The sequence below is a fragment of the Dicentrarchus labrax genome, unplaced genomic scaffold, assembly GCF_905237075.1.
Source record: "Dicentrarchus labrax unplaced genomic scaffold, dlabrax2021, whole genome shotgun sequence".
Lineage (NCBI taxonomy): Eukaryota > Metazoa > Chordata > Actinopteri > Moronidae > Dicentrarchus > Dicentrarchus labrax.
Genome location: NW_026136701.1, coordinates 24,476,294 through 24,495,407, shown reverse-complemented (window position 1 = coordinate 24,495,407; position 19,114 = coordinate 24,476,294). Strand labels below are relative to the sequence as shown.

The 19,114-nt window shown below is 39.6% G+C and overlaps 2 protein-coding genes across 13 annotated transcripts in view; both read right to left on the bottom strand.

Moving 5' to 3' along the window:
- larp4b (La ribonucleoprotein 4B) overlaps positions 1 to 18,412 on the bottom strand; it is a 41,384-nt gene extending 22,972 nt beyond the window's left edge. For 2 of the 3 annotated variants that reach the window (XM_051382806.1, XM_051382966.1), the window contains exons 1-3: positions 17,866 to 18,412; positions 13,824 to 13,958; positions 3,142 to 3,295 (exon numbers count right to left, since the gene is read on the bottom strand). In XM_051382806.1, coding sequence (XP_051238766.1) covers positions 3,142 to 3,295; positions 13,824 to 13,904 — 235 coding nt within the window. In that variant the 5' untranslated portion in view covers positions 13,905 to 13,958; positions 17,866 to 18,412. Of the gene's footprint in view, positions 1 to 3,141; positions 3,296 to 13,823; positions 13,959 to 14,091; positions 15,611 to 17,865 lie in introns of those variants that run through there. The other variant, XM_051382894.1, reaches the window with a different exon arrangement.
- The window catches only part of LOC127354955 (E3 ubiquitin/ISG15 ligase TRIM25-like), a 207,835-nt gene that overhangs the window by 88,084 nt on the left and 100,637 nt on the right, over positions 1 to 19,114 (bottom strand). The gene's annotated exons all lie outside the window — the stretch shown is intronic.

Sequence of the window (19,114 nt, the reverse complement as noted above, 5' to 3'; positions counted from 1 at the left end):
AATAAAAAAAGGACCTGACTCTGATATGAGGCGGTTTCAAATTAAAGCCTCGTTGCTTCTACAACTGAGGCAAACAAACAGGGACCAGGTGAGGTAGCCAATCACACCAGTGTTGCTAAGGCATCGTCAATATTAACACAATTCAACACTTTATTTGGAGAGCCTGACTACAGTATGTAGAAGAGTGCTTGTAAGACAAAAGGAAATATTCACAGTTTATGTTCCACCTCACAAATAAATAAGGTTTCTATAGTTTGATAAAGAAACTAACTAATAAAAGAATCTTTTTCAGTCTTAATTTGTCTTCAATCTGAGAAAATCCATGAGTTGTACTTAAATTGTGAGTTGAGTTTCATCCTTACATATTATACATATCAAAAGACACAAACAGATGCCGGGTATGTTCATGAATTATCACATATTCTCTATAAACAGGGTCCAAAATAACATCTACTAAATGTGGGTACATTTTGGGTTTGTATGTTTTTCTTTATCTGTAGCAGCTGAAATTAATATGACCCTCACTGTCCACCATACCTTTCAAATTTAAAGCAGTTTACTACTATTTGGTGCTTCTTTTACACACCGTCTGTCTGCTTTTGCTCCGGGAAACATCTGCGTAACATGTTATTAGAGATGTAAGGAGTTATTTTTTGTCAAATAATACACGATGCAGTTTTCTGGCTGGTAAAAAATATGTTTGGTTGGTAAATTTCCTCAGTTTAAAAAATTCTGGACGCTGTCGATAGATGATCTGCAGATAAAACTGTTGAAATGTTACAAACTATCTGTAGGTTTTCCATCCAAATAAAGTGTTTTATAGCACATTTTTATGAGCCAAATGGTGCAACTATAGTTCCAGTAACTTGTGACAATGTCAAATAAATTATTTTGTATTATTTAACACATTTATTGAAGGTTTTGTATTTCCTACTTAAAGTTTGGTGTCTCTTTTCCTCGGACATGCAGGAAAGCCTTTAATTTGATCTTTTTAGATTGGTGTTAAATAAATAAGAAGTCTTCAGTAGCTGCAACAGTCGCCATGGGGGGAAGACAGAAAATGCACCGAGACAAAATAAACCCTGACGTCACAATGCCGCTCCCACAGTTTGATTGGCAGGTAATCTCCGGAAAGTGCAGCAGGATTTACAACATTAAAACTGGTTTTTCGAAGGTAGCGGACCTGCAATAACCTGCTCTGTAACCTCCGGTCATCCTTTACCAAATTCATTCATTTAATCTTAAAAACTACATAAAACTCCTCATATATTCTAGAGTAAGTGATTTAAAATGTCCGCAACAGAGAATCACTTTCCAAAGAGCAACGCTGACTACAAAGTTAATACCCAAAGTGCTCAAATTTAACTGAGCCTATACTTATAAAGCTTGTTTACCAGATGCAGATTAAGACTAATCCTTAGGGAGGGAGGCATTAAAAAAGGAGAAATTAGAACGTGCACCTGAATTTAATACATGTAAGACTTAAAAATATTTAATTTAAGGAATGCATCTTTAAAGATTTTAAGAGGATGTGTACTGACAGTGCTGGGAATTAGGGGCAAGATCCCTAAACATTGTTCTTTGTAACATAAAATAATGGTGAAGTCGAGCAGTCATGTTAAGATATAAATAAATCTCACATGGGCTTCTGCTTGACAGACAGGACTCACACAGCGTCACTTTCATTGATTAAAAATGTATTTCAGGCTGAAACAAGTAGAGTAATTCTGCCAGAGAGCGAGTGATTTGCACTCTGAACAATCTAGATATTATCATAACTAGCTAGCTATCATCGGCTGCTGCTGTGGGTTGGATAACTACAGCAAAATAAACTACATTTACCACGTACCATTATCACCGAAGGAGGCAGAGGAATAACAACACACAGCCACTAGAGATACAGTAAATATAGAGTAAATATAGTGACAGGAGGAACCAGCTAAAGAAGCATCCTTCCCTGATGTTGAGTTCATTATAAATCTGTAGTGGTGGATAAAATAAAAGTCTACGACATGAATGTCCGGACTATATTAAGTCTCCAGTCTCCAGCGATGAATTTTCCATAAATGTCCTCGAAGACGTCGGAGATGAAATAAGCCCGGGACGTCAATCAGAGTCAAACGCGGACTAATCAATAATTTCTGTTTCGCCACCACATCCTTGTTGCCTCCGCGTCGGCTAAACTCGGCCAGGGCACATTAAAGTGAGTGATTACGGTCATTTGTGCGGAGGGAACGGTGACTGTGGTTGGAATATTCATAGCTCAGACTAAATTGAGTATGAATGATTTAAGAGGCGTCTCGGCATTACGAGAGAAAGTGACAAGAACGGACAGACGGAGTAAAGTAAAAAGGGTTTGAGAGCAGAGATCGACTGATATCTCACTTTACTTCTCCTTCTATTGAGTTATTAAGAGTTATACTGTTTGTATTCTGACACTTCAGCTCCTTTTAATGCCTCACTTGTTATTCTGTTTAGTGTTTAAAAAGTTAACAAACTGACCATTCGCAGTGTTCAAGTCCAACCAACTCTCCACCAAATACAAGGAATCAAGGTTTTTAAGGGGTTTACACAGCCAGGGGAAGCTTTAATTTTATATTATTTTATCTCTAATGCATGTAATCTCTTTATATTGCCTTTTTGATGAGCACCTGCTGTCCAACCCACAGACATATAACACACAACGCCACGTTGACCACTTCAGCCCGCTCTACTTAACGTTATTGTTGGATTACCGATTTTATTGAGTCATGTTTATATTTAAAGGTTTATGATATACAGGAAGTTGAATTAAATTAGAAAATACAAAAGTTAAAGTGCTTTTTATCCAGAAAAAGCTCCACAGCTCTCCAGTTTACTTGTATTTGTTTACAGGCCGGTGTTACATGTACAATGTACAATCGGGCCGCCAATGCAGAGTCTATGTATAAACGTCTATGGTCCAACATATCTGCTGCGTCTTTAATTACCACGTGACTTCTGTTCACATTTCTAAGTTTCAGATTACTTTGTTGACTTACTACTCTCCTGTAAATATTCATATTGCAGACGCAGAGCATTTACATGTTGATTAATTTGCTATAATAACGGACACTAAGTACAGAAGTCATCATATTTTGTGTCCCAAAATCGTTGGCTGACCTTCTGGGCCGGGGTCGGCCGAACTATCGCAGCCTTCCTTCCATGGCTGCAGGGCAGCAGTTGTGGTGTCAGCACTCCCGCTGGGGTCCAGGCTAAACATGTGGTTGGCCCATGCTTTCGCATTGGGGTTGAGGTCTGAAACCTTGGCGGATTCCTGTGAACAGAACACACAGATTGGTCAGAGATGTTAGCTGAAACATATCTGCATGATTAAAGTGACTTATAGTGAAATAGGAAGACAAATATTTGCACTCATTGTGCTTAATTTAATTCTGAGTCATGAAAATGAAAAAATGTTGTAAATCATTAATCTGTTAACTGTAAAATATATAGACAAACTCACATCCTGTAGCCTACATTTTAACCCTTGAGTGGTGTAAAACATTGAACAAGGAAAACAAGAGCGAAACTAAATTCAAGCAACAAGACAACGAGCACAAACACAACCGCTTCTGTATAAAAACAAGATGTAATCAGGTATTTTAAGTTTGATATGATCCAGGGCCACAGACAGATATGTAACCGTTATAGTTAAACTATAGTCTGTTTTTCTTTTTGCAAGTTATTTAGATTTTTCTTTCCAATATTTTGGTTTTTTAAACCATTTTTTAAATTGACGACATTTTCACTCATTGTACCATTCAGGCTGAAGTATGTTGCTTCACACATATTATGTCCATGGAGGACACTTAGAAGTGCTTAAAAGTCACAATAGAGCCTGTTAGTGACGTTAAGTGTTTGCAGATGAGCCAGGAAACCAGACACTGAAGTGACGTTATTATTTTAGGCCAAAGGATTGTATAGTTTAGCAACACTCGTACAGCTCTTGAGAACTACATTGTTTGGGGACATCAGGAAACACATTATTGCACATTATAACAAACACCCATTGTTTCCCCTCTGCTCAGATTACCGTTAAATAAAGTGAAGAAATAACACCCAAGTGACTTTTTGAATCTCTGCACAATTAAAAGAAGGTTCTGTTTATCACTCAGAGTTATAATCACTCTAATGTTTGTTACTGAACAAACCGGAGCACTGCGAGAGATTTGAGGAGCAGAAATTGGTAACCAAGCAAGTTATTTACCCTAATCAATAAGTGTCCACAATTCTCGTGTATTTTCTAACTTGAGCAAACAGAAATCCTTCAACAGTCACTCATTGATCACATCATCTGCCGACAAGCCTTCCTCAGACCAAACAACATCAGACAGGAACCGTTTCCAACCAGCAGAGACGCTGCTACAAGCTGAAAGCGACCAGGCCAATTAAAGCCCCGACTGCACTGCCGGACATACTCACAGGATCAAAGCAGCAGTTCAGCATGCACGTCTCACATGCTAACAGACTGTAACCCAGAGCCGTGGTCAGAGCCAGCGTTTCATTGAAGTCCTGAGGCATAGCGGGCCAGGCGCTTCCTGGCGGTGGTGGTATAAGGCTCCACTGCATCCAATCCATGATTTAACGCACATAAACACAGTCTAAGTATCTCCACAGAGAGGCAGGGGAAGACTCACAACCAACATTGTATGTCTTAAGCCACAACCAGGGCTCCTTCAAGTGAAGCCGCCGCCGCCACCACACCTCTCTAAAGTCGTCCCCGTCAAAATCACTGCCACGCTCTGTCTGGCCCTCTCCGATTCGAGCTGCTGGGTTGATTCAACAAATCTGATGACAGCACTGAGGCTCCTCTGCCCCGGTGGGCTCGGCTGACGTTGCAGAAGCTGACTGGCTGTCTCGCTCCTGTTAGGCAGGCGTCTCTCTGCTTTTGTTTTGTGGCTGTTGCACTGAGTCATTCTCCGGCAAAAAATACTGTGTGAGCTGTAGAGGGAGTGTGGAGTCGTCGCGCACCTGAGCTCAAACGAAAGCCTGCTCCAGTGATCCACGTGCTAAAAAAAAAAAATAATAATCAACCCTGAGGCGTCGCTCAAATTAAATCAGTCCTCTTGAGCCTCGGTTTTAATAGATTATTCTCCTAACGAGCTGAGTTGCTGAGGCAAAAAAGAAAGGCCGGGAAACCTGCTTCTTATTCAAGTTGAGTTAAATATAGAATCAGAAACAAAAAGGAAGATAGACTGAAAAAGGAAAGAGGGGTTGAGTAGTGAGGGGAAAGAGAGATAAGCCTGACTTGATCCAAGGTGAGCTGTTCCTGGGTCGTATTTCACAAATGCTGCACTACGAGATCATTCGGGATGTGTCTGCTGGCCAGACAGACACATAACCCCCCCCGCTCCCCTCCATCCTCACCCACCACAGCTAATAATCCAGCCCTGCACTAATGTAAAAAAAAAAAAAAAAAAAAAACTCCCACTCCTGTCCGTGCTGGACTGGCTGCCATAGAAACTGTTGCTGACATCACCGGATGTGTACGTTTCTGGGCACCGCTTGACCTTTCAAGATTTTTAAATGTTCCCTTCCTTCAGAGAGGAGGGAAAAGGTTAGCCGTGCTTCCCTGATCGAGGATGTATTTCGGGAGGAGACGAGAGGATGTGATTCATCATGAACCGAAGGACAGAGACGAGTTATTGTCAGTGTCATCGGAGGGCAGCCGGCGTAGCGCTGGGGTTTTATTGCTCTGCCTCTCTGATGGAGGCGAGCTCGCAGCGGCAGACAGAAAGACAGAGACAGCAGCCAGGCAAGAGTCCTTCAGGGGTGAAAACAAAACTAAACAAAAAACAGCTGAATTTGGACTTATCGGTCTGTCTGCAGACCTGAGGCTCATCTTCCCTCTCTGACAGATACAGAGCTGATGAGGGACAGCGGGCCAGATGAGTGCCAAACACTCAGGAGTCAAATGCATCACAAATACCGTAACAATGCCAACCAACTCAGTATCTCTGAATGTAACATAGCTTTGAACCCTCGTGTCTCCAGTAGTGGTTGTAGCTTTCAGACTCAACACAAACCTGGGAGATTAAATTAACAACAACCTACATCTCATGTAGATAAAAAACAAAAGTAAAACAAGAGCTTGTTCCAGATCGATTTATTCATGAATTCAAAACAGGTCTGGTGAGCTCACTGACAACCAATCAGAGCTCTGCAGGCAGGATTAAAACAAAGCTAGCAGGCTACCTGAATGCATCTATGAACAAAGCGACCGGGTGTGTGTGTGTGTGTGTGTGTGTGTGTGTGTGTGTGTGTGTGTGTGTGTGTGTGTGTGTGTGTGTGTGAGATGGATGCGGCTGTACAGGTTGTTGAACGTCGACTTACAGAAATTACACCTCTCATATTTCTTCAATCGCTGTCAAAAGGTTAAAGCAGCTACAAGGAACATTTTATTTGTGTTTGAATCTGGCGGCCCCTGTGGACAACAGCGGTAGTGTATCTGACCCAGTGTCAGGCATTAAGAACATCTATATAGACTTATTGCTAGTAAGTTCTCCTAGCAACAGCTACCACACTTTCATGTCGACGTCAGCAGGACAGATTCGTCTGTGACCCCCTTTTGCCAAACAGAAATCAGCTGACATGACCACAATGTCAGGCTGAGTGAATGAAATAAAAACATGATTATCAGGCTACTGCAAATAAGGCCGAGTAATAATTTATTGCACATCGACTTTAAAAACTGCTGTCCAAATGTATGTTTCCAGGTAAACTGAACCCTGTTTTGTCAGATATAATAAATAACAGTTGAAACAAACATCCTCTGCATCAACATTTTGACCACATACTGGCTAAGTTAGAAATTCAAACTAACTATTTCCCATACTTCAAGATTGCTGAGATGCAGATTATTTGGGCTTTGAATTCTCAGCATAAACTCCCAACTGCTTCACATTTTTCATCAACAACAACAATAAAAAACGAGCCCAAGGCACCACGTTTGACTTCCAGCACTGCAAATCTTTCACACCATCTGTGCAGCAAATGGTTAAACTAAAATGTGTGAAGTTACAGATGCTAGTACTGTGCAATAATAAGCCATGTACAGTTGGTAAATATCAATCTGACCTAGCGTTAGACGGAGACACCAAGCTGTTCTTTAACTGAATGACAAACATCTTTTGTGCATTTACGTTCCCTCTGGTTCTTCAGAGCTCGACTACTGACCAAGAACAAAACTCATTACTTCTGCATTCATACACAAACATTGTTATACCTGCAAATGCTCTTTTGAATAAATTGCAGTTTTCCTGTGTAACGGTAACATTTCCCCAATGAGACGAGGATCTGATCCTCCTTTCCTCTCGTCCATAACAGATTTGATTTTACACGCAGGGCCTATAAATGGGTCATGTTCAATTTCTGGTCTGGTTTCTAACACATATGTGCAAAGCATATGGTGTTTCTCTCTCTGTGTGTGTGCGTGTGTGTGAATAACGAATGAGGTGGAAAACATAAGGGTTCAGTAGCACAATACGCGTTACTACGGCGCCAGTTTGATTCGGGGTTAAACTACATTTTGATTACTTCGATAAAAGAAGTAGATTTCTATACAACTGGGTCTTAAATTTATTGTATTGTTTTCCTAGAAAGTGTGAGTGTTTTTTTTTATTTTACTATTTATATTTTAAGATCTATTATATGCTCTTAGTTAAATTGTTTTATCATCGCCAATGTAATTACTCCATAATGAATACTTGTGCCATTTTAATCCTGATCTGCAGTCATGCAGAAGTAGTTGTGCATCAGACTCTTTCATCTAAATTCTGAGGAAATCAGAGGCAATTTTTATGTGGGTTGAAGTTTCAGTTTTACTGTCTGTTGTCCCAACACTTCTCGTTTTACGTGTTTCCATAAACTGCAAATTTTGAACGTTATTTCTTCATCATTTCGTCCTGTGTTCAATATGCAAAGTAACAAACGTTTAAGCAAATAAAATGTGCATTTACAGAGATAACCTGCACTGAACTACAACTTCTGTGCAGACTTTTTGTGCAGTTTAAGACTTTAAAAACTGACATAGCGTAATGGGGGAAAAAAAGTCTTTAATTTCTCAGGAACCATGACATCCTAAACTGTGTGTATTCAACCCTGGAAGCAGTATTTTGGTTCTCTGACCGCTTTTCCCACCACTAATCCCGGCTTGTAATGAGACCTACAGCCTTAAGGAATTAGCCCACTGGACTCAGCCGGTGGTGGTGGTGGTGGTGGGGGGGTTGCCCCTTGCTTTTCACTGCCAATCTTCTTTCCAATCTTAAGCGTGTGTAAATGACAGTGGAAAAAAAGACAGCAGGCTCTTTCCATTTCCTAATTTTGGAGCTCTCAGGAAAAATAACTTTTTCTTCGCCCGAAGGCCATCCGCTTACTTCGTACCCGTTTCCTTTAGTTCCACATTCTTTCCTATTTGAGGAGGTTGATTGAAACCCATCAGGGAAACATGAAGACACATCCCAGAGCTTGCTTTGTGACACTCTCAATTCAAGTCCCTGCTATTTCCTCTGCACCGGAGCAGCAGCCGTGCTTCATCAACACCGAGTACGTTCCCATCACTGCTAGAAAGAGTGTTAAAATTAACTATGACCACTAAAGATTTTCCTTCACACAACTGATCTCTGATCAAAAGCAGGAATGATTTAAGGTACTGGAGCGCTGCACTAGAATAATAAATGCAACCGAAACAGGGAGTGATCTAGAACGTGAACACTTTCTCCTCAAGCCATAGTGCCGGTGCCAAATACTGCAAAACTAAAACAGATTTTCAATCCAAACCGAGGAGCCTTGTGACGCCACCAGCCACGGAAAACCAGCCACCCAGACACTCGCGCCAGAGCAGTGGCACAAACACTGTTCAGGGAGACAGCATGACACCGCTGGGGCGACGAAGAAGAAAACTTATGTTTTTAATCTAGCTTGAACAGCTACTACAACTCACCACCCACCTTCAGTCTAACCAGCCGTGTCTTTTTCCTGGAAAAGAACCAGAAATCTTAAAAACGACAGTTGGTTAAGTGGCTGGTGGGAGGAATGGGAGAGGGGGGGGGGGCAGGTTTACCCGTCACAACCAGAATTTACCAGTATTTGGCTTGAGGGCTGGTGCAACATCCCACCACGGTGACCGCATTTAGCCCTGACAGTCGTTGCAGAAGTGTCACATGTGCTACCATCAATCAAACCTGCGGGGTTGTGTAGCACCCCGGCAGAATCATGAGCCGTACAGGCTGTAAAAAAAAAAAAAAAAAAAGTGAACTGAGGAGTCTGTGGGGATAGCACGCCGGATTACCTACGCAGGGAGGTCAACGCAGGCATAATAATCACCTTAGCGCTTCGAACCCTAGGGTGTTTTTACTGCATTTTTACTCTGAATTTGAGACTTTTGGCACACATTTCATAGCTTTTCTTCCCAGGATAAGTTTGGGTAGTCAAAAAAAAATGACATTATTCGGTATGTCAGTGTTACTATAGAGGTTATAGGACTCTTTATAGTGTTGTTCATTTGAAACTTTGTTCTACTGTTGCTGTTTTTTTTAAATAAACAGAAAATATCTGTCAGTGTTGATGCTGGATCAATAAATGTACTGTTAGGCTATAATACAAAGAATAAATGCTGTTTTTCTCATTAATATGTTCTCAGTTTTTGGCAGTGAAGTTCCCAGCATGCTTTGGGTGATGCAAAGGAAGCATAATGTCGTCATGAAGACGTGAGCTGTGAGGTGTAAAAAGGTGTTTTAACCATGGAGGTACAGACAACAACTGCCAGGGTTACCTTTCAAAAACAGTCTAATTTTACCAGAGATAGTTAGAGGCTCTTAAGCTATAATTATAATATTTTTTATATGGTTTCAAGGCACATTTATGAATGTTTGTCCTGGATGTACATTAAAGGAATCGCAGTCTTTCATGTAAAATGCAACAGTTTGGCTGCTGAAGTTTAAACAGCTTATGGAAATCCACAGTCCTTCACATTCTCGTTGTACTGTTTTAATTCCCAGAGGTAAGCAGCCACGGATAGATCGTTAATATGTTAATTTACATTCACTTTTGGGGGGATAATTAATTAAAGTTGTCACTCACTATTAATAACATTGACAGGGTTCGTAGAAGAGTAAAATTCAAGCATTTCCAAGGTACCAAAAACAGAAAACAACCCTCTTTTTATTTCAAATATTATTAAAATGTGAGTAAATCGTGCAGATGAAACACCAGATTATGTTGAAAGTCAACCGTTAACTGTTAAAATTAAGCATTTTCTAAACTGTCTCTGAACATGGGGTAATCAAATCAAAGAAAACGATGCACTGCACCTCGTAAAAATCTTCCAATAAAGCCGACGCTGACCCATTTCTACCACCTCAAACCTCTGAGGACAAAGTGCAGCAATGACTGATGACTGCAACAAGATATTGCTTGGTCTGTCTGATGGATGGTGACAGGCTGAGCACTAAACTATTAGCCCAGAGGGAACAACAGGTCTGATGCAACCTTTCTAAAAATAGTCCCCCAAAATAAAAGTTATGATAACTCTGGATGTTTTCTTTCTTCCTCTGTTACTACGATTTAAAACTATCGGGTTTAAGTAACGCCGAATATCTCACGGTGACCTTTTTACAATCGAGACACACCCATCAAAACTGGAGGAGACGGATTAAAAGACGCTGATCATTAATTCTCACTCGAGACTTGAGGTTGGAGAATGAAACTGAAAGCTATTTTCACTGCGGCTTATCTGGCAGATACGATATGAAGACTGAGAGGAGACTTCACAAACTTAAGATATTAAAAAAAAAAGTGTAAAACAGAAGCTGAATAAATTAAACACTCAGATAAGCAATCACAGAGGTATGAAGATGTTTAACCATTTTAAAAACAAGTCAGTGATCGGCTACTGCTTTACTAAATGTAGGTGACACAGAGGTACAAGACAGTACAAGAAGACAAGCCAGCAAGACGACCAGAAATTAGATTAGATATTTTGTTACTTGCTCAAGTGTCTGATAGCCGATGTAAAGATCTCCAATCGGTTCATTTTTAAATCTTTCAGCATCTACCTCAATAGACAACCTGTGATTAACTTCGGCAGCTGTCCCTCGTATTAAGAGGGAAACACTAATAAAAAGGTGCAGGCAAAGTGTTGTGTTCGGGCTCTGCTCTGTTTGGAGGTAATTCTACGTCTCGACGAACAGTAGTGTGTTTGTGTGTGTGTGTGTGTGTGTGTGTGTGTGTGTGTGTGTGTGTGTGATGTGTGTGAGAACTTTTCTTAAAGTGGCAGCTGACTTCAACCAACTTTACCGGCTGCTGTTTTCATTAGTTTACACTGTTGTTAATACTACAGGATTATTTCACATTTCTATTCAGAGTTTATTTACAGAAAATTAGTAGACAACAGTTTAATAAGTTATTAATAGTTGTGTTTTTAAGCAAAAATGACAATTAATGCTGCTTTTTTCTGTTTTGTATGATTGTAAATTTAATATTCTGGGTGATTTGGACTTGAATTTGAAGAAATCAACTTCGTAACAGGTAAAAAAAACCTCTATAAATTAAACAATTTATTAAGAAAAAATATATACATTATAATCATCAGTTGCAGGTTCAACATAAACTACTTTAAAGGAGTGACAAAATGGCCACAATTCAGTATGAGGGACATCAGAGGACTAAAACAAACACACACAATACAGATTCAGTTAAAAAAGGAGGACAGGAGCATAAAACACGATTATGCTGCGTTCACATGGATTCAGGCAGACAGCAACAGCTGTTTAATGTCTGCTTGAAGAAAATATTTGTTTCCCAAAGTCCAATGTCTTGTTTTATCCACAAACCAAAAGATATTCCGTTTACCGTCATTGAAGAAATACTCACATCTGAGAACTTTGGACACAAAATGATCGACTAATTATCAAAATAGTTGACAAATAATGTAACTCTAGTCAACTCCAGGACAAACAAACCACGACGAAAGACCAACAACATCCACACCCAGGCTAACTCAGTGTGACGATAGTAACTAAATGTTATTCTTCGTCCTGACGAGGCCTCGGTTCGACCGCTATCGTCAGTGACGTCACATCCACCCACGAAACCATCAGGATCAAATCTCTGCACCGAAGATGCACCGCTCAATTTTCAGCCCCGGCCCCTTCACGCTCCAACAAGGAACAAAATGTCACGCCAATGATCAATAGTGCCACTATGACGGACTTTATGAAAAGAGAGAAATAGAAACAGGTCACGGTTATTTAGTTACAAGAGTTGCTTCTTTTTTTCTGCCTCGTGTTTCTTTCACAGAGACGTTCTCCATTGTACATAATCAGTGTGTGAAATCAAGGGCAGTCAAAAGCAGGCAGTGGCTGTGTATGATGCTCCCTACAAAAATCAGCCAGTCTGCAAAGTGATTGGCACAATCTCTTTCTTAATATCTGCTACGTCTACCGTCCAAGGGCACACTTCACTATTTGATGCCTGGTATGCTGTGGGAACTGAAACTGAACCATTTCACGAAGGTTCGCCTGCTAACATGCAAAATATAAACAAAATGGATGCGTTATTGGTAGCAGGTTTGAATAGATAGATTTGAAAATGTGAAATTCAGACACTGCAAACACTAAAATGATCATGGGTTAAGACACAATAAAAGTTAAATTCTTGTTTCCACTGTGGTCCTGGTTAGATAGGAAAAAGGTAATAAGTTAAAGCAAAGTTTGCTTACATTTGCATGTAAAACATCCATCACTAAACATCTGAAGCCACACAGACAAACATTGCTCAACTACTTTAATGTAGTCTTGATAAAGAGCGTCAACTGCCCGCCTACGACCTCAATGCAACGACACATAAAACCCATTAAACTTCTGATGCAGCGACGCTCATCCATCCTGCAAACAGCTGCAATAAAAAACACACAATGACTCGAGTTCAAGAAACAACAGTGGGTAATATCTCACGTTTCAGTCTGCATCAATGACGTCAACGTAACCACAGAAATACCTGGGAAAAAAAGCCTCCGCCGACTCGTCTTTAAACCAAAATTAACCGTACTGCTGCTGCATGACAGCGTACGGAGGTGGGCGATCATTATTTAACATAATATATATACACACACTTTAAACTCTGGATGAATAAGACTATTGTGGGGAATCTCTGAGCAGTTTTATGATTATATTGGATATTTGGACAATTTGTGAACTAATCTTGATTTTTTTTTTAAGGTATTTAATTTTGGAGCAATTATTTAATTTACAGACAATTAGCAACTAATTTGATAGTTGCTTAATAATAAGTCATTTTTAAAATTACAATTAACAGAGAAAATTAATCAAAGTTTAATTAAATGTAATTTGCCAAAGGACGACATTCCTGTCTGGTTAGTTTATCCATAAAGAGTTGGTTGATTCATTTTCCCGAAAATATAAAATATGTATCACAATATATAGTAAATATAAAATATAATATATAATATATATATATATACACACAATTACATATAGCATGATAAAAAGGATATATCCATATTAATTCACCAATATTATAGTAACTGTTTGGCAATTATTTAATAATCTAATTTATTTGTGATTTGAAAATAAAGTTTGTACAATTTCCATGAAGATAATTCACTATAATAATAATAATAATAATAAATATTCTTATGTGTGACAACTTCATTTGTCTCTTTCAGAAAAAAAAAAAAAAAAAGATGCATTTCTACAACTAAAAAAAACAAACTTTACAACCTTTCGGGGACTCAAAACAACAAAAACAAGATATTTTTAGTGTCTGCGGATGTAAAAACTCACCAAATGAGAGTTTTCTTTTGCCTCTTGTACTTGCTGCACCTGTGGTTCAGCTACAACTTTCGTGTCCTGGTCAGAAGTCATGAGCCGTCTGCTTCTTGGCTCCTCAGGGAGAAGTCTCTGTGTCACCAAGTTAAGCTACAGGGGGGCAGAGGGGACAAACAAGTTCGATTCAAGAACGGATGTTTTAATCACATGGCTGTGGCACAATATCAGCTTGTTACACGTGTGAGATGAGGAAAAGGCCGGGGGTGCAGTGTCCGATAGTTACCTTTTATAAAAGATAAATAATTATGTGAGTTGTTTTCAATCCCAGTTTGAATACAAAAGATCTGGACCCTGTTGTGACATAAAATTACAATTGTTGAGGATTAAAACTAAACTCTTATGTCCATTGTTAGAAAGGTTACAACTGAGAAAACAAACATAAACAAACAATACTAGACAGGGTTCCCACTCTCGTTAAGAAATCATTTTCCAGGAATTTTTCTTGACAATACAGGACAGTAATTGCTTAAAAACAGCATTTACAGGCCTAGTTTACAGGTTCATTACAGGTCGGTGGTCAGCGTCTCTATTTTATCTTTTTCCAAGATAACATAGATTATTTCCAGAATATTTGTTCATTTAGAAAACTCACAAAATTCACAGATTTCCAATAAGGCGACCAGTATACTGATTTTTTTAAATGATTTTTAGAAAAAAATCCATCTGAGACCAACACGATCGATTAACTAGTGGTCAATATCTGCTCAAAATGCAGGTTATGACTTTATAAATCAGATTTCTGAGTCAATACAGCGGACAGATACAGTCCCTGTGGGATACAGGAATTAAGAGAAAGAGGCAGGCTTATCCAGAGACAGATGTGTAGGTATGCGTTCGACTGAGAGAGGAGGGAAATACATTTAATGAATCAATAGTTTGACGTCTGCTGAAGGCCAACTTGTAAATTTGGTTAGACAGGTTTAACAGATTATAAAACCTATAAAACGGGAACCACCGAACAAACAGCCTCAACTACTTACTCTGCTTTAAGTATTCAATGAAACTAAAGTCTTCAGGTCACACAGTTTTTCTTTTAACTGATTTTTCCTTCAAAAGGCAAACGCGTTTTTATATGTTTAAACTCTCGTTTTCAGTTGGACTTCGTGTCGCCATGCGTCACAAATATGTTGCGTTGCCTGTCGCCTGAGGATACTGTTTACTGGTTTACAGTAAAGGAGCTTCTCTTAAAGCCAAGAGACTATTTACACATGTTATTATTCAAGAAAACAAACTCCAGGATTTGTTAAATCTTGTTGTAAAATTCAAAAATAACAATTAAGCAAGAAAATAATGGCTTACTTTCTGTTCAATCAATTAATTAATCATTTACTCTTTGATATCACATTGATGTAAAACGTTGAGTTGAAACAATTAGTCAACTGTTTGGGGGATTTACAAAATCATCACCAGTTTTAATGATCAATTAATCATTTATGTCGGTTTTTTAAAGCAAAAAGGCCAAAAAAAACGATCTGGTTGCAGCTTAAAGAGTTTGAATAATTACTGTTCCTAATATTTTGAGTAACTTTTAGCTTTTTGAATTGCTGGTTAGACAAAACAAGGAATCTAAATATGTCAACTGGAGGCAGGAAGCTTGCAATGGGAATAATTGTACATTTATACTTATTATAAGTCATTAATAATATTATTACAGTTTTAACAACTGAGCAGGTAGTATTAAGGAGAAGTGACGTCAGCAGTTTGGAGATATTTTAATGAACTTTTACAACAACATTTAATTTGTAACAGGAACATCTAATGAAAATAAAACATGTTTTTACTTATAAACTATAAAATGTTGTAAAAGTTGCTTAAAATATCTCCAAACTGCTGACATCGCTCCTCTTCCGCCTCAACTAACGAGAGGTTAGCTGAGGGGAGGTATCGGAGTAGTTTTCTGATTACAGTTACGAGTAACTGAGCGCAGTATCGGACCAGATGCTCGTATCTGATCGATTAATCAAGAACATAATATGTAGTTGTAGCCGTAGCGAGGAGCCGGCAACAAGTTGGCTGTGCAGATGCAAGAAAAACGGGTTTAATTGGAAATCACATTGACTGAATTTCATTAACTTTCTGTCAGTCAGTCAGTTAATTGCTTCGGCAGCAACCGACCATCGACCGACACGCTGACGTCAGTGGCGTTTTTTATTTCTGTATTCTCCTATTTTTCGAACGAGCGTTGCAGCTCCGGATGAAGTTTTCAGCGTCGTTATTTCAGAGTTTCAGTCTCGGTTAATCACTTTCCACTGCGTCTCAACCTCGACGTTACACATTCACAGAGAGGAAGAAAAGGGAGGAGGAGGAGGAGGAGGACCCCACAGAGTCCAAACATCACTGGAAACACCTCCTTTTTCTGCCCCCCCCACCCCCCACCCCCCTCACTGGAGCCATTTGTAAAGCAGTGATAATCCGCCCCAACAATTGGGTGCCTGTCTCTGACACGGGCCCTCGCTGTGTTTGCATACAAAGCAGAAAAAGAATGGCCCGGCTGTAAAGCTGGTTGACCTTTGATCCACATACTGATTCCCATACCCGCTGTGTGTGTGTGTGTGTGTGTGTGTGTGTGTGTGTGTGTGTGTGTGTGTTGCCCTAGGATGAATGGGGCTAAACACAACTCTTCATCAATTATAGCCAGCTATCAAAACAGCTGTTGTGTGATAAAGTCTTCTTCTGAAAACGGTAGGATTTTAAAACCTGTTTGACAACTGAGATATACATTTAACTTCATTTGTTGTTGTTTTAAAACAAATTTTAAAAAAAATTAAAAATGTATACCAAGCTGAAGGGACACACTAAATAAATGTAAATGTGGTTTTTGCGTCATTTCTGCTACAAGTCAACAGTTTCATACACTGCTCGTCTTAAAAACAAGACTCTTTCTTTCTTTTGATCCCGACACACCAACAATTAAGAGATCTGTGACTTTAACCGGGAACGCAACAATATATTACACGCCTACCACGTTGTAATTTAAAACCCTTTGAGTCAACACTTCTTCACAATCTACCTCTCCAGAACAATACAACTTGGTATCTTTATATATGGGGGGCCGAGGGGCCGAGGGGGGGGGGATCACGAGACTCCTGACAGACGTTGGCGACGCAGTTTGACCCGATATCATCCCATAAAAAGACCTGACCCCGGTCACAGTACATGTCATTTCCTCTCCTGATGCAGTGAGTCAATCACAACGTCTAGACGAGGCCTGAACCAAAACACAAGCTGCTCCTCTTCCTCCTCCTCTTCCTCCTCTTTAAATACCAAACCCCACAAGCACCATGATGTTATTCACAGTGTAAGAGTTAAACGAGTGAGGCAGAAATTAAATCACAATCATACAAAACAGAAGTTCCTCTACATGATCACAAGAGGTGATTCAGGTTCAAACCCCACCGGAGGAGACACACACAACACACACACACACACACACACACACACACACACACAACACACACACACACACACAACACACACACACACACAACACACACACACACACACACACACACACACACACACACAACACACACACACATCACATGAACGTGAGTCTGGATCAACTTTAACAACCCACTTCCACCAGAGACGCAATGCAGACACACACACACACACACCAGAGGGGGCCAGTGCCCGGCGACACTCCTCCATCACCGGGAAACACACAGGAGGAGGAGGAGGAGGAAGAGGAGGAGGAGGAGGAAGAGGAGGAGGAGGAGGAGGAAGCACAGGGCTGGATTACAGCTGATATGTGAACACAGATTGTTTTATAATTGTAATTAAAAGTTGAGTCCGGGGTTAGAAAGTAGCAGCCGTTAGCAGCCTCCAATGAAAGATGGCGACCCCCCCCCCCCTCCTCCTCCAACCAAAGCTCGCTTTTAAACCGAGCTAACATCCAGTTAGCCGCCGAGCTACCTCCACACTGCGCTGCGTTAGCTCCACTTTAACACACAATAAATGTAATAAATGTAATTAAACATGTTAGGAGCGGACTCACCTGTGACTGCGCGGCGGTGCAACCCCCTCCCCCCGGTGGCAGCGGCAGCAGCTGGCGGAGGACCGAGGCCTTCACTCGGATAAATACGCAGGGTGTTAGCTGGCAGGCTAACTCGAGACCGCTAGCGGGAAAACAACCGGCGTACGGCTCCAAAATGTCCCGTTAAATACCGTCTGAACGGGCGAAGTGACGGGATATAACGACCCCCCCCCTCCCCAGAACAACACAAACAGGAAACCTGTGTAAATACGGGCTCCCCCCCCCCCTCTCTCTCTCTCTGAACCAGCACTGCAAGCTAGTTAGCTAGGGAGTTAGCTAGGTGGCTAGGCTAGCTATCAACTTTGTGGCTTCGGTGGATCTGGCGCGAGGGGATTTATCACCAAATGTCGCTCGCGTGAGAGAGGGCGGCCAACGGCTGTCTGTCCGCGAGGCGGGAACGGGAACCGCGGGAACCGAAGACAGCCTGGGAAACAGAGGAGCGGCGCGTGGATCGTCTCAAAGCTTCCGATCGATCAAACACTCGTTACAGCTAAAGATGAGAGAGAGGAGGGGGGAGGAGGGGGGGGGAGGAGGGAGGGGGAGGGAGGGAGGGGGGAGGGAGGGGAGGAGGGGAGGAGGGGGGGAGGAGGGAGGGGGGGGGAGGGAGGGGAGGGGGGGGATAAGTCGCCGTTTCCTTTCCCTTTCGGACAAAGATCGTTTATTGTACAGCTGATAGGGCTCTAAAAACACAACATAATATAATAATAATATAATATAATATAATATAATAATAATAATAATAATAATAATAATAATATAATAATGATAATAATATATAATATAATATAATATAATATAATATAATAATAATAATAATAATAATAATAATAATATAATAATAATAATAATAATAATTTAATAATAATAATAATAATATAATAATAATAATATAATATAATATAATATAATATAATAATAATAATAATAATAATAATATATAATATAATATAATATAATATAATATAATAATAATAATAATAATAATAATAATATAATAATAATAATAATAATTTAATAATAATAATAATAATATAATAATAATAATATAATATAATAATAAAAATATAATAATATAATAATAATAATATGATAATAATATTATTATAATAATATAATAATAATATAATAATAATATAATAATAATATAATTTAATAATAATAATATAATATAATAATAATAATATGATAATAATATGATAATAATAATGTA